This window comes from Sorex araneus, chromosome 6 (assembly GCF_027595985.1).
Source record: "Sorex araneus isolate mSorAra2 chromosome 6, mSorAra2.pri, whole genome shotgun sequence".
Classification (NCBI taxonomy): domain Eukaryota; kingdom Metazoa; phylum Chordata; class Mammalia; order Eulipotyphla; family Soricidae; genus Sorex; species Sorex araneus.
The window spans coordinates 162679339-162694796 of record NC_073307.1 but is presented as its reverse complement, the minus strand read 5'-3'; the positions used below and the strand labels follow the sequence as shown (position 1 = coordinate 162694796).

General features: G+C 51.3%; 1 protein-coding gene across 2 annotated transcripts in view; it reads left to right on the top strand.

The window, feature by feature from the left end:
• Window positions 1-10953, top strand: part of ATL3 (atlastin GTPase 3) — a 51253-nt gene extending 40300 nt beyond the window's left edge. For both annotated transcript variants that reach the window (XM_055142023.1, XM_055142022.1), the window contains exons 10-13: window positions 521-577; window positions 2329-2400; window positions 3511-3942; window positions 5649-10953. In XM_055142023.1, the coding sequence (XP_054997998.1) occupies window positions 521-577; window positions 2329-2400; window positions 3511-3942; window positions 5649-5735 (648 nt within the window). In that variant the 3' untranslated portion in view covers window positions 5736-10953. The remainder of the gene's footprint in view (window positions 1-520; window positions 578-2328; window positions 2401-3510; window positions 3943-5648) is intronic.
• Window positions 10954-15458: the final 4505 nt, after the last annotated feature.

The window sequence follows — 15458 nt, the reverse complement described above, 5'->3', positions numbered from 1 at the left end:
AGGTGTGTCGTGGGTTTGCTAATTTGACCTAGATCAGAAGTTCCCGAACTTCCTCGGCCTAATACCAGTTTTTCAGAAAAATAATCACCCAGTGCCCCCCCTGAAATTCTACCTTCTTTACTTCAACAAACAGCACCCCTGCTTTAGGGGGGAAAAAAGATTCATGTTTGACAGCTAGACCAGGTTAAGCTTTTTAAAGAATCCCGGGGGGCACCTGCCTTGCATGCAGCTGGCTTGGTTTGAGCCTCGGCACCCCATGTGGGTCTCCGCCCTGCCAGGTGTAACCCCTGCGCACCTCAGGTGAGGCCGAACGGCCCGGCTTCCCACCTCCGCCGCCAAGATTCCAGTTACAAGGCTACTCAGGGCCCCCGGACGGTGCCGGTGACGTCTGAGGCGGGTTCCCCCACACTGGGAAGCCCTGATCTAGGTCTTGGGGAAATCGAGGTTGTCCGGTCACTGTTTCTACACTGAGAGTATGACTGAAAGTAAGAGGACGCCGTTTCTCTGTTGATGTTCTCAGGCGTATATTAAGATTTACCAAGGAGAAGACCTTCCTCACCCCAAGTCCATGCTGCAGGTAAGCGTCCTTGGCCGCCTCAGCGGTGGCCTTGTCCCCTGAGCTGACCGCGGGCAGTGCAGGCTCGGCCCTCCTCTGCCGGGTGCCGAGACCTGCTCGGTGCAGCGCATCCCCCTTGCCGCTGCCTCCCCCTCTTGTCCTTGCCCGGGGGTTGCCGTGAGAGCCACGTGTCCATCGCCCTCTGGGCCTGGTGAGATGCGGGTCTCATCGGGCGCAGGTGAGTCTTCCCCAGTTGTGGTTGGCGTTTTATGGTTGTTCGTTGTTTGCTTTAGTGGATCATAGTCTTGGCACGCGTTTGCTGATTCCCAGTGAACCTCCTGTTACTTCCCACTTGTCTGATTTGGAAGGTTTTGATGTTCCCTCCCTCCTTCCCTCCTTCCTTCCTTCCCTCCTTCCCTCCTTCCCTCCTTCCTGTTTTGGCCCACACTTGGTGCTGCTCTGGACTTACTCCTGGCTCTGCATTCAGGGATCACTCCTCACGGGGCTCAGGGGGACCATATAGGGTCCCAGGGATCCAACCTGAGTCAGCTGTGTGCCAGGCGAGTGCCCACCCTGCAGTTATACTATCAACATGGTGGTTTGATATATATATATTTTTTAATTGAATCACCATGAGAAAAGTTACAAAGCTTTCAGGTTTAAGTCTTCGTCATACAATGATCAAACACCCATCCCTTCACCAGGGAACATGTTCCACCACCAAGAACCCCAGGATACCTCCCATCCCCCCCGTGTGGCTGATGATTTTCACTTTCTCTTTACTTTGATTACATTCAGTATTTTGACAGAAAACTCACTATTATTATTTGAGTTTTTCCCCCAACAATAAGACCTGCCGAAAAGGCATCATTTGATAATTTGTTTTCCATTGTTGAGAATGAACAGCATATGAAGTCGCGGTTGCGCAGTTGTGGATTTCTGGTATTTTAGTAATTAAGTCCAGAGAAATTTCTGACAGAGGCTGCGTCACTGCAAGCTCATACCTCTGTCTACTGGGCTCCAAAAGATGGCGATTGCCACGCCTCCGCCAAAGGAAAGGCAGAGGGACAAAAATCTTTCCCCTCCCGGGGTGGCATGAGGCCGTAGCTTGTTCACAGTCTAGAGGCATTTCTGTAAGAAGCTGCTGGGTTCTGAAATTGGTTAGTGTGACGGTGGTTTGATATTTTCAACATGTCATTTCGTTAAGGTGTGATTCCTTAATTGCTGGACATAGTCCATTTAGTACCAGATGTCAATTGAGTAATAAAACATTTTCATGGAGAAAGCTAGAACCCGGGATTGATGTTCTAAAGGTACATAGTTTTTCTTTTTGTTCGGCGGGAGGCCTCCAGCCATTGCATTTAAAGTCAAAGGCAAAGGAGCATGTTGTTGAAGGGTTAATTTATGATAACCTTGCACATAAGAACACTGTTGGCTGGAGAGATAGACGGCGGGAGGACGTGTGCTTTAGTACGCAGCTGGCCCGGATCTGATCCCAGGTACCCAACATGCACCGCCAGGAGTGATTCCTGAGTGCAGAGCCAGGATTCACCCCTGAACACAGCCGGGTGTGACCCCAGAACCAGAAAATGAAACACTACTGGCACAAATTTGGCAGGAAAGTTCATTCCTTTGTACAGGGGAACATGTAGAAAGCTGAGGAATAGCGGGAGGTCCAGGAAGACAGTTCCGGGGAAAGGGCTCCTTTGTGTGTTTGCGGAGCAGGCCGGGTGCCGCGGGATTCATGGCTTGTGCTTCTCCTTCCCTCCAAGGCCACTGCAGAAGCCAACAACTTGGCGGCCGCCGCCTCTGCCAAGGACGTCTACCATAAGAGCATGGAGGAGGTACGCAGGGCACTTTCTTTTCTTCTTGGGGGAGGGTGGGGGGTGGAAACACACCCAGCAACGCTCAGGCTTCCTCCTGGCCCTGCGCCCAGGGGTCACCCCTGGTGGGACTCAGGGACTCATAGGGGGGGCCGGGGGTTGAACCCGCTGGACCTCGTGCAGGTCATCGTCCCTCTAGCCTGAGCACATGCTCTGGGGCTGCGCTGGGCAGTGCTCAGGGGAATCATATGAGTGTCAGGATTTGAACCCAGGTCGCTCCTGCAGCTGCATGCGAGGCAAGAACCTTAAACGGTGCCCTCACGAGCCCCAGTTTTGGGGCTTGGGGGCCACGCCTAGTGGTACTGGGGGTGCATTCAAATTTGTGTTGTAGCTGAGTTCAAAAGTTCGGATTTGGGGCTGGAGCGATAGCACAGTGGGTAGGGCATTTGCCTTGCACGCGGCCGACCCGGGTTCAATTCCCAGCATCCCATAGGGTCCCCCGAGCACTGCCAGGAGTAATTCCTGTGCATCACTGTGAGTGCAGAGCCAGGAGTAACTCCTGTGCATCGCTAGGTGTGATCCGAAAAGCAAAAAACAACAAAAAAAAAGTTTGGACTTGATCATGTCGGCAGGACGCTGGGGCCCGGGGTACGCTGGACAGTGCCCGCCTAGCCTGTGGGTCAGGGCTGTGAGGCTGCTTAGGCCAGGGGTGCCGGGGCCACCAGGGCCACACCTGCAGTGCTTGAGGGAGCCTGTGGGGCTGAGATTGAACTTGGAGCCTTGAGCGAACCCGGGCTTGGCTCTGGCCCTTTAATTGTCTCCCTGGTCTGGTCCCCATCTAACGTACATGAAAGTGTACATACGTACATACATATGTGAAAGTGATGGAGCAGCAAAGCTTTCAGACTCCCAGTACTGGGCCACTGCACACTGGCTGTCCCTGTCCCGTGTGCCACTGGCCCCTGGCTGTCCCAGCTGCTTTTCAGAGGATGCGTGCCCAGCCTGTCCGTCATGGTCGTCCGTGGTCCTCCTATTTAGCTCAGATATTTGCAGACACGCTCGCTTCCTCCGGCCCGCGTGTGTGTCAGGGGCTCTGGGAGAGAACGGCGCCTCATGCGTGTGTGTTTCCAGGTTTGTGGAGGCGAGAAGCCGTACTTGTCCCCAGACATCCTGGAGGCGAAGCACAACGAGTTCCGCCAGCTCGCCCTGGACCACTTCAAGAAGACCAAGAAGATGGGCGGGAAGGACTTCAGCCTCCGCTACCAGGAGGAGCTGGAGCAGGACATCCTGGAGTTCTACCAGAACTTCTGCAAGCACAACAGCAGCAAGAACGTCTTCAGCACCTTCCGGACCCCCGCCGTGCTCTTCTCGGGCATCATGGCCCTGTACATCGGCTCGGGCGTCACCGGCTTCCTGGGCCTGGAGGTGCTGGCGCAGCTGTTCAACTGCCTGGTGGGCCTGCTGCTCATCGCGCTGCTCACCTGGGGCTACATCAGGTACTCGGGCCACTACCGCGAGCTGGGCGGCGCCATCGACTCCGGGGCCGCCTACGTGTTGGAGCAGGTGAGTGCCTCCTCAGAGCGCCCGTTATGAAATGCTGGGGGTTGGGGGGAGAGTTTCACAGGGACAGTCGCTCCATCTTAGTACCCTCCTCCCTTTTCCCACATGTCAGTCATGGAGCAATGCACCCTTTTTACTTGTCCCCTTTACAAGGGGACCCACTGAGCACTCCACCCTCTAGGCCGTTTATAAAGAGTCATCTTGGGGCTGGAGTGATAGCACAGCGGGGAGGGCGTTTGCCTTGCACTTGGCCAACCCGGGTTCGATTCCCAGCATCCCATATGGTCCTCATGAGCACTGCCAAGGGTAATTCCTGAGTGCAGAGCCAGGAGTAACCCCTGTGCGTCGCCGGGTGTGACCCAAAAAGCAAAAAAAAAAAAGAGTCATCTTGGGGTGATAGCCCAGGGGTGGGGTGCTTGCGTTGCTCTTGGCTGGCCTGGCTTTGATCTCTGGCAGCCCCTGTGGGTCCCCCGAGCCCCACCAGGAGTGATCCCTGAGCACCACCAGGCGTGGCCAACAGCCAAAAATAAGTGAAAGAGTTATCTTCAGTGTAAGGAAAAGCTGCCTTAAAATTAATGCCCATTAGTATGCTCCTTGAAGGCTGATATCCCTGATACGTGGTTGCTCTGCCTAAAAGTTGCCCTGAACGCAAATAAGTGTTCCAGCTCAGACCATGTTTCCTCACAGGAAATTTAATTATATTGAGTCTGTTCCCCCTTCCACGATTAATTTGCCCCCCCCCCTGTAAATCAAGATCCTTGAGAACTAAGAACTTAAAAATTTCCACCCTTGATCCTTTTAATGGTGGCAGCCCCTTCATTTAAAATCTCCCAGGATTGGGGGCTAGAGCGATAGCACAGCGGGGAGGGCGTTTGTCTTGCATGCGGCCGATCCGGGTTTGATTCCCAGCATCCCATATGATCCCCCGAGCACCGCCAGGAGTAATTCCTGAGTGCAGAGCCAGGAGTAACCCCTGTGCATCACAGGGTATGACCCAAAAAGCAAATAAATAAATAAATAAATAAATAAAATCTCCCAGGGGCCTGAGTGATAGCACATTGGGTGGTGGGTGGGGCACTAGCCTTGCACGCGGCCGGCCAGTGTTCAAGCTCTGGCATCCCGTATGGTCCCCGGAGCACCACCAGGAGTGATTCCTGAGTGCAGAGCCAGGAGTAAGTCCTGAGCTATACCAGGTGTGGCCCAAATCTCCTACCCCCTCTTCCCTCCAAAAAAAAAAAAATCTCCCCAAAACCAATGGCATTGATACGCGCCCTATGTCCAGATCATTCAATGCTGAGAGGCGTGAATGGATCAGTCAGGCTCGGGGGAGTGACCTGTCTCCCCCCCACCCGATCCCCCCCCATTCCCTCCAGTTGCTTCCACAGACTCCCTGCCCCCTCCCCCAGCCACCGCGTTTTCATTCTTCTCTGGACCACGCCGAGGACTCTGTCTTGCTCTTGTGCTGTGGATTTTTTTTTTTTTTAAATCTGGTCTTTTTGGGTCACACCCAGCGATGCTCAGGGGTTACTTCTAGTTCTGCACTCAGGAATTACTCAGGGGATCCTGTGGAGTGCTAGGTATCAAACCGGGGTCAGCCTCCTGCAAGGCAAATGCCCTCCCCACGGTGGTGCTGTTGTTCCACTCCCTCCTCCCCTCCCTCCAGTGTTGTATTTTGTTAACTGATGTGTCAACCCCATGGACTTTCACAGGCCACTTCTCACATGAGCAACTCCACTCAGGCTGCCGTGAGGGAGACGGTCGTCGGGAAACCACCGATGGACAAAAAAGCTCAGTAACAAGAGGATCCCTCTGGAGCCCGACCAGCCCCTCCTGATTTCTGGGTCTCTGCCGCGGCCACAGGCCAGCCCCCAGGGGAGCAGATCTAGGTCCCCCGGAAGAGCTGAAACACACACCGTGAAAGGAACAGACTCTCGCCTGATCCTTGGCCGGAGACCCAGCTCGCGTCCTTGTCCTTACTGCTCTGCTGCGTGCACTTTAGGGGGGAAGCCCGCGGGGTGTGGGGGCGGCCCGGTCCTCACGCGCCTCCGAGTGCCTTTCAGATGGGATTCGGGCTTTCGCACACCCGGTGGGGGGGTTTGAGACTCTCGAGAATGATTCTGTGTTGGGGTGAAATTGCTTCGTTCTCTTACACCTTTCTCTTTGGAGAAGAAAGTCTTTTTCTTTGAACACACCTTCTAAACACCTAGAACTAAAGACCGAGAAATGACACCATGACACTTTAAAAGTCTTACCCACGCTTGCCACGCGATGTGGAAAAAATCGTGTCTTACTGAACTCTGTTCTCTTACCTTGAAATTCAAGGTCTTTGACACACTTTTGTTGATTTTTTTTTTATTTTTTTCCCTCCTGCCTTTGTTCCTACAGCTTCTTCCTAAGAAAGAGGCTGACATGCCTTGAAAAGCCAGAGTGGCTGAGAATGAAAGGGTTGGGCTGGAGACACTAAGAAAAAAAAAGAGTTTAAGTGACCTCTGATAAGCCACTGGAACTCGTGCCTTGATCAGATTCACGCTCCGTCAGTTTACATGCATGTATTATATTCCACTCACACAGTTGTCACTTGAGAGGTTTTTGTTTTTGAGCCTTTTGATACGAACAGAAATTTATTAGGGAATATGGAGAAAGACATTACCAAATATTACTGAGGTCCTGTTTCATGTTGATTTGCAGTCTCTATCTGAAATGTTTTCATTCCTACTCTCCTTTGTGCTAATGTTTTTTATTAATGAAGCTAAAACTGTCCATTACTTTAGTGAGTCTCCCGTTACTTAAGTTCACTTGACTAATCTGGTAGCTTTAAAATCCTAAGGACCAAAATTCCATTCAGATAGGGAAAATAGCTAGAGTCCTTTTTTAATATACCCTTGATTATATGATTTTTGTTTGTTCGTTTGTTTTCTTTTGGGTCCACATTCAGCACTGCTCAGGTCTTACTCCTGGCTCTGTTCTCAGCGATTACTCCTGGCAGGGCTCGGGTGAACCTACGCAGTGCTGGGGATAGATGCTGGGTAGTACATTCACGGCAAGTGCCCTACCCATTGTGCTATCTCTTAGACCCGAGATAAAAACTTTTTTTTAATCTGCTGGTTGCTTTTCTCCTTTGATTTGTAGTGGTGAATTACTATGAATTTTAAGACTTCCTGAAACTTGCCTACAGGTATTTATATAAATATTCAGGTATGTGAGCCTTAGTTATTAAACTAATGAAGAAGGTAAAGTGAGTGTAAATTCTATGTACGTGAAGTATGAATGGAAGAGGAAAACATGAGTCTTTTCTAAAAGCATGTACTCAAAGACTTCGCTGCTTTAACACTTTACCACTCATGTATTTTTATAAGTACTAAAATAATGCCGAGCTTTTAAAAAATCTTTCATATTTTCATATATTCTTGACCGAAGTTTTTGCCTCTCTCACCACTTGTTTTATTCTTTCACCACTGAGTTTCAGAAAAATTCCAGCTTGTTGTAAAAACAACTTGCACGTGAGTGATGTTTATCTTTGACTGTCAAGATTATTAAGAGCTTGCTTCTGAAATTTTGATACGTTTTCAGATAACCTTTCTCCCCCTTGGTTTCATACTTCCTTGGTAAAGCCTTCGCAGATGTTGAGATACCTAGCTTTTAATGTCTATTTCATAAGCACACGCGCAGATTTCAGAATGATTGTTTAGGGTGTAGAGTTCTGCTCCTTGAATGGTGAGGAAAGGATGATATGTTTAAAAACCTCTTTGCACTAGTAATAGTTTTTAACCAAAAATATGACCATGAAAGGTTTAATGAAATCTTAGGATATAGTTTGTTTCTCATCATTTCTGTTGGGTCTTATAAAGAAATGGCTTAATTATGCCGGGAAAGCGTTTTTTGTTTGTTTGTTTGTTTGTTTGTTTGTTTTTTATTAACTTATGGCTCTGGAAAATGAGAATTCTGATGAATTTTTTGGGCACTCTTCCCCTTAACTAATTTTAAAAGATGCATCCTGATTTCTGGCTATACCTAGTCCCGGGGAGGTTTATAACCAAGCGGAAAAGAATGTCTTTACCTGTAAGCTTCCCTTCGCCTCCTTTGTGGGTCTGGGACATTGCTTAGGACTCGAGACCGTCTTAGTTGGCGTCTCTTGCTCCCCCCCCCCCCCCGCCAGCCAGCCTCTCTGACTTGGTGCCACGGACTCACCCAGGGCTTCACACATTCCAAATACGCGCCGAGCTGCTCCCCGGCCCCTGTCAGCATTCTTACTTGTTACTTCGGATGTTTCTGACAGTGTATGGGGCACATTCCTGTCACTGTGCAAGAGGCTCTCAGCATTTTTTTTATTAAAACAACTCAGTATTTCAGTAGTGCTGTGTTTGTTTAATACCTGGTTAGCTTTTATTTTTGTTGCTGAGAGGTTCCCACTTGGCAGTGCTTGGAGAGAAGTGTGCTGGGGGTCGAACCCGGGCCGAGCACAAGCCAGATGCCCTGCCCCGTGATCTGCCCAACTCCCCCCTCCCCAGCTTTTTTTTTTTTTTTTTTTGGCGGGGGCAAGGGGTTTGCAGCGTTCACCTACATCCTGCAACTCGGCTATTCCTGGCTCAGTGCTCAAAGACTTGAGCCCTGGCTTGGCAGGATACGAGGCAAGCACCTTAACCCCCAGCTAACTTCCAGTGAAGAGTGCCAGAGTCTTCCTGTCCCCCAGCCTCACCAGAAGTAGCAGTTCCCGAGTGCAGAGCCTGGTGTAACCTCTGAGCAAGACAGACAGAAAATTCAGGATCAGGGGCTGGATAGCAGCAGGTAAGGCAGTGGCCTTGCATGCAGCAGACCCGGGTTGGGTCCCCGGCATCCCATAGGGCCCCCCAACTCCCACCAAGTGATGCCTGAGTGCAGAGTGTGACCCAAACACCTCCCCCCCCGCCCACGCACACCAAATAGAATCAAAGTTTTCTTTCACTGAGAAATATTTCTAGATTGCTTTATGTAGACAAAGTGAAGGTGAGCTGTCACGTATAGTGACAAACATCTTGAGATTTCTGCCTTATCTGTACAGTAAACCCGGGAATCGACCCCATGCCGACGGTTTTATACTTCCTAAAGTCGCCTCTGGATGTTGCTTTCCGCATGTTCTCTTTTCTATGGAGTGAAGCGATGGGGCAGAGCCTGCCTCCCGCCCCCCATGCGCTCAGCGCGCCCAGCACACCCAGCGTCCCGCCCGCCTTGTGAAAACGTGCGTTTGAATGAGTATCTGTCCATGTGAGTTACAGAGAAATTACAATAGGTTGATTTAAGTCCGGGCAAAAAGAATGCAAATCATTTCATTTTTTCCTATGGGTACTTTATAATGCTATAGCCTGTGCTTGGTTGAGGGGGGCCGGGGGCTGTTCCTGCCCCTCTTCAGGAGTGACCCCGTGTGGTCACTTGCGGGACCACGTGCTGGGGACCGAGCTGGGATCTGCCTCACGCACGGCGAGCACTGTGCAGCCTGCCTGGCCCTTTAATAATGTGATATGCAGAAGTCATTATGAAATGTAATTTAGGGTGATGTAGGGTGGCTGTCATCTAGGGGGGCCAAGATTGGCTACATCATTCCAGCTTACAGTAAGATGCAGAGGCCAGAATGAAACAAGGGCAGTTAAGGACGGTGTGTGATTGGTTTTATTCCGGCAAGCAGCTCATTGTGAAGACCATTTGCAGTGGAATAATGTTCTTTGTAAACGATGTTACAGTTAGATTTGGGGCTGTAGTTCTTACGCATTCTCTCCTTGGAGTGCATAAGACCAATGTGGAGGCTTTCTTTTAAAAATGTAAAAAATGCACATGTGATGCAGAACTTGAATCAGTTATAGAACATGCATTGTGGGGCCAGAGGTTCAATTCATGTGTGCGCACACACACACACACACACACACACACATATACACATTCAGGTTTGTAACTTTATATATTCAGGGACTGCCTTATAGGGTCTGGGGATTAGCCTGAGAGTTCCTCCCCTCTTTTTTTTTGTTTGTTTGTTTGTTTTCAGGTCACACCCGCAATGCTCAGGGTTTGTTCCAGGCTCTGTACTCGATGGTGCTCAGGGGATCACATAGGGTGCCGGGGATTGAACCTGGGTTGGCTGTGTGCAAGGTCATCGCCCTTCCTGTTGTACCATCACATCACTCCAGCCCCAGAGAGTTCACACTTTCATAAGCAATTTCACAGGTTCAGGAACCATAATGAGAAAAACTTCTCTGGGGGGGTAGGAAGATGCAATTCAGGGTTGACTGGGGGCGAGTGGGTGGTCTGGATGGAGCTTCAGGGCAGGGGGCACAAGCACAGACTCGGGGTTCAGAGCAGAAAGGATCCCTCTCTGTTGGTAGGCGAGTTAGTTTTCTTTTAACCTTCTAAGTTGGGATGTCACCGTGCCTTCCTGAGAAGTCAACGCCCACTCTCCCTCCAAACGGAATTGGAGTCAAAACTTTGGAAAATTTTTCTTATAAGAAGGAAAGTTTAGAATTGTGACTTTAAACCCCTAAATCTTTCATACATAAAAAAACTGAAGCCACAAATAAAAATAACAAATACAGAGGGAAGGATCATAATTTTGAAAAGCATCAACAGTTTTCCATACACGGAACTTTGAAAAATATCCCCCTCCCAAAAAAAAAAAAATTAGGGCAGGCAGGTTTTTAAGGAAATTTTTCTTCTTTGGGAAAGAATTTCATGTGTTCATCTAAAGTTTAAATGTAGTATGCTGAAGACCTCAGAAGGGTTTCGTCTGCTTCCCAAAGTTTTCCCATTCCGATGCCATCATTGACTTAAGCCTTAAAGGAGTTAATATTAATCTTGAGTTTAACAGATTGTTCTTCACGATTTTCTTTCTCTTTAAAAGCTGATTTGCTTAGGGCACTTTCTCTGATTCTTGCCTTTGACTTCGGAACGCAGTCTGCTTTTTTAAAAGTGCATTGAGATCAATGTATGCCATCGCTATAATAAAAGCATGCTTGTTTCTTATTTGCAAGAATAAAGGTCCTTACAGCCTGATTATCTGTTTGGTTTTTTCCCCCCCCCTTGACTGCGGGACAGTGTGGGATGGATTGGGGTGTGACCCAATGAGTGGGCTCCCTGAGGGGCTGGAGAATGGGTGCGAGCCTGTCGTCCCCTACCCTCCAGCACGATCTTGAATCCAGACCTTTGCGGCTTCGTCCTACACAGGAGGTGGCCCCCAAATGACAAATCACCTTTTTCTTTTTTTCTGCTTTCCGGGTCATATCTAGCGATGCACAGGGTTACTCCCAACTCTGCACTCTGGGATTACCCCTGCCGGTGCTCGGGGTACCATATGGGATGTTGGGAATCGAACCCGGGTTGGCTGCATGCAAGGCAAACGCCCTCCCCACTGTGCTATCACTCCAGCCCCTCACAAATCACCTTTATAGTCCCATGGACCCAGAGGGTCGCCTTCTGGGGCCTGCCCTTGAATGCTTCCTCTGGGGCGAGGCTGCTTCAGCCCCCTGACGCCCACCCACACCGCGCAGTGCGAGCTGGCACTGAGCTAAAGCACATTCCTCCCCTGGTGTGAAACAGTAGGGTCAGCCTCCACCTGTCTCGCTTTTGGGGGGCCAGGGGGATCTTCAGAAGTAGCGCTGGGGGTTGGTGAGGGGTTGGGGGTACTCAGCAGTACGTGGCCAAGCAGGCCAGCAGTTAAGATGCAGAGCTGCCCGCGCCCATCCGGCGAGGGTGACTGTCAGGTCCCGTGGCGGGGATCCCCCCGCAGAAGCAAGAGTGGGCCTCGCGTCAGAGGAGGGCGGTGGAAGCAGGCGGGCACCGGGCGGCTGGGCAGAAGCTGACTGAGGCCAGGGAGCGTAGCGTGGGCCCGCGGAGGCGGGGAACAAGCAAACTGCCTCTGGGTATATCTACCCACGCATCCCTCGGCAGAAGGGTAGCCTAACTTCTGTGAGCTTGAGGCCGAAAAAGGAATCAGAATTAATTAGAATTAGTCTCATAACGGGCTGGAGCGATAGCACAGCGGGTAGGGCGTTGTTTGCCTTGCAACGCGGCTGACCCGGGTTCGGTTGGTTCCTCCGCCCCTCTCGGAGTGCCCGGCAAGCTGCTGAGAGTATCCCGCCCGCACGGCAGAGCCTGGCAAGCTCCCCGCGGTGTATTCAATATGCCAAAACCAGTTAACAAGTCTCACAATGGAGACGTTACTGGTGCCCGCTCGAGCAAATTGATGAACGACAGGACGACAGTGCTGCAGTGCTTGTCTCGTCACACTGACTTCGGCCTGGGCTGTGGGCTCAGGGTGGCTGCTGGAGCTGCAAACACAGGTGCTGCCCACCGCAGCCCACTTACAACGGCCTCGGTGCAGAGAAGCTTTTATAAAACACTGCCTTGTTTTTGTCTGGGGGCCACACCAGTGACGCTCAAGGGTCCTGGCTCTGTGCCCAGGGATCACTCCTGGCAGTGCTCAGTGGACAAGAACGCTGGCAGGAAGGAACGGCCCTTCCTCTTGGCCCAGCCAAGGCGCTGTGACCGGCTGGACATGGAGACGGGAGGCTGGGGCGGTGCTCTGGCAACTGTAAGAGAAGCGCAGTCCTCGAGTGAAATGAACGACCGCTGGACGGACAGAAACTAATGCCCACCCCAGTTAGGAGTCTGGGTTGGCCTTTTTTAAAAAATTTTTTAATTTTTTAAAAATTTTATCACCATGTGGAAAGTTACAGAGTTCTCAGGTTTATGTCTCAGTTATACCGTATTCAAACACCATCCCTTCACCAGTGCCCATATTCCACCACCAAAAACCCCGGTATACCCCCGCCCCCCACCCCAACTGTATAACTGATGAATTTCACTTCATTTTCTCTTCACCTTGATTACGTTCCATATTTCAACACAAAACTCACTATTGTTGTGGGAGTTGTACCCCCAAACAAGATAGCCCTACTAAAGAAGCATTTGATAATTAGTTTTCCATTAAAAGATTGTATGTTTTCAGGTTTTAGAAAAGGTCGCGTGGCCGCTAACGCTAACTTGGATGTGTCCCAGTCCCGAGTCCCGGAGCTGTGTTAGTTGCTGCTCAGTGTCCCCAGGGCTCCATCTGGAGAAGGTGTGCAGGCTGCACCTCCTCCGTCCGGCTCCCCGGTGTTGTTGGCCCCAATTCAGGTCTGGAGCATTTTCCGGGCCGCGTTGCTTACCAGAATGCCTGGCCGCTTCTCTCTGGGTTGGCCTTTGAACATGGTGGAGCGAGAGCCTGAATCACTGGAGGCATGTTCTGGAATGTTCTTTTTATTTATTTGTTTATTGCTTTTTGGGTCACACCCGGCGATGCACAGAGGTTACTTCTGGCTCATGCACTCAGGAATTACTCCCGGTAGTGCTCGGGGGACCCTATGGGATGCTGGGAATCGGACCCGGGTCAGCCGCGTGCAAGGCAAATGCCCTCCCCGCTGTGCTATCGCTCCAGCCCTGGGAATGTTCTTTGAAGGAGGTGGCCAGTTCTTCAGGGCCTTTCCCTAGGGATTCCCTCCTTCCTTTTCAGTAGGCTTTGGAGGGGTTTCGGGAACGGGGGTTCAGGTGAAGTTAGACCTGCCTTCCCTTTCCAAAGTGTTTTTCTGGTCAGAGCAGACTCCGAAATGTGTCTTCAGGAGCTGTGGAGGTCTCGCGGGCAGAGCCTCTGCTCGGCATCTGTGGAACCCAGGTTCATTGCCTGATCACTGCCAGGGTAGCCCTGGCAGCCTCTGAGCTCCTCTGGGCCCGGTCTTGGTGGCCCCCAACTGCGAATAGGGTGACCCCAGTGGGCCTTATCAGTGCAGGGTCCACAGAGCTCCACATTGAACCCCCTGGCCCAGATGGCCAAATGTAGCTGGGAGCGTGGCACTTGAGCGCCCTGAGCACTGTTTGGGAGCCCCCCAACCACCACCACCACCACCACCACACACACACACACACACACACACAGAGGAATAAAATGATGTTTGCGAGAGCAGCCTTGATTAACAAGCCAGTCCAATGGGCTGGAGGCGCCACTGCACTGTGAACCTCGAAGCAGCCTCCCTTTCCACGCTCTGCCCGCCCCCCTGCCCCCCCCTTTCCTTCTCTCGTCCCAGCCCTGTTTCTCAGAACCCCCAACGCCTGCTGCCACCGCGGTCTCTCAGTTTCTCAGACTCCCAGAGAAGCAGGGTCTGGAGAAGCCGGTCTCCCTCGAGGGCAGAAATCAGATTAAAAGGAAAGACACCCCACCTGACCCGCCCCTCCCCCCGCCTGGACTCCAGCATCAGAGGAAGCGGGGGCTGCAACTGGGGGTGCAGGAGAGCTGAGGCTTCGAAGCCAGGTGTGCGGTGGATCCTGTGAGTGCCCCTGTGTGGGGGCATGCTGGTGCCCCTGCCCTGCCCGCTGACTCCTCGGCCCCCGGGGCGCCTGCGCAGAGCGCCTCCGGAGACCTGTGCGCAGGTGACAGTAACGTCACACCCCCGTCCCCCGAGAGCTCCGTGTTTCGTCTTTCCTGGCACAGCAGCAGGAGAAAGGAAGATGTGAAGATGGAAGAAGCGCCGTTAGGGTGATTCCAGAAAAGCAGGCGTCAGGCTGGTTTCTTCAGAACCAAACCTTTGGACGGCCCGACAGACCGATGGGCGCTCCCTCGGCTGGACCCTGGCTGGGTGAGTAATAGTGCACCTTGTCTTTGTGATAGATATTTGCCATGACTCCCCAGCGGGGAAGCCGGTGAGTAACCGGGTGATACAGCACAACACGGTGTTAATAACAGCCAGCAGACCTGAGCGGGCGCTCTCACGTGCCGGAGACGGGACTCAGCGGCTAGTAAGCCTCATTTTATTACCTGCTCTCCCTTTGGGGAAGGCGCTTTTATATCTGATGCATCTGCAATGTCATTGCTCCACTTCACAGACCAGCAGACTGAGGCTGGGGAAGAGAACCTTGTCCTGCGTCATCCAGTTAGCCAGTGGGAAGGCCAGGATTTGGTCCACGCATTCTGTTCCCAAAGCTCAGTCCTGCCTGCAGTTGGCAGGGATGTAAAGAACCAGGAGCTGGTCCTACTCCTGTGAACTCACTCGCTCACTCATTCATTCATTCATTCATTCATTCATGGGATGCCTACTTGTGCCAGATTTGAGCAGTAGCTGATGCCTTAAGTCCTTCTAGTTGTGTTAGCTACTCAGGGCTTGCTCCTGGCTCTGTTCTCAGGGATCACTCCTGGTTGGGCTCAGGGAATCCGTATGCATGCCCCATCCACTGTACTCTCTCCATCCCCGTTGCTACAGTTCTTTCTCTCTCTCTTTCTTTCTCTCTTTCTTTCTTTCTTTCTTTCTTTCTTTCTTTCTTTCTTTCTTTCTTTCTTTCTTTCTTTCTTTCTTTCTTTCTTTCTTTCTTTCCTTCTTTCTTTCTTTCCTTCTTTCTTTCGTTCTCTTTCTTCCGTCCTTTCTTCCATTCTTCCTTCTCTCTCTCTCTTTTTTTTTTTTTTTGCTTTTTGGGTCACACCTGGCAATGCACAGGGGTTACTCCTGGCTCTGCACTCAGGAATTACTCCTGGC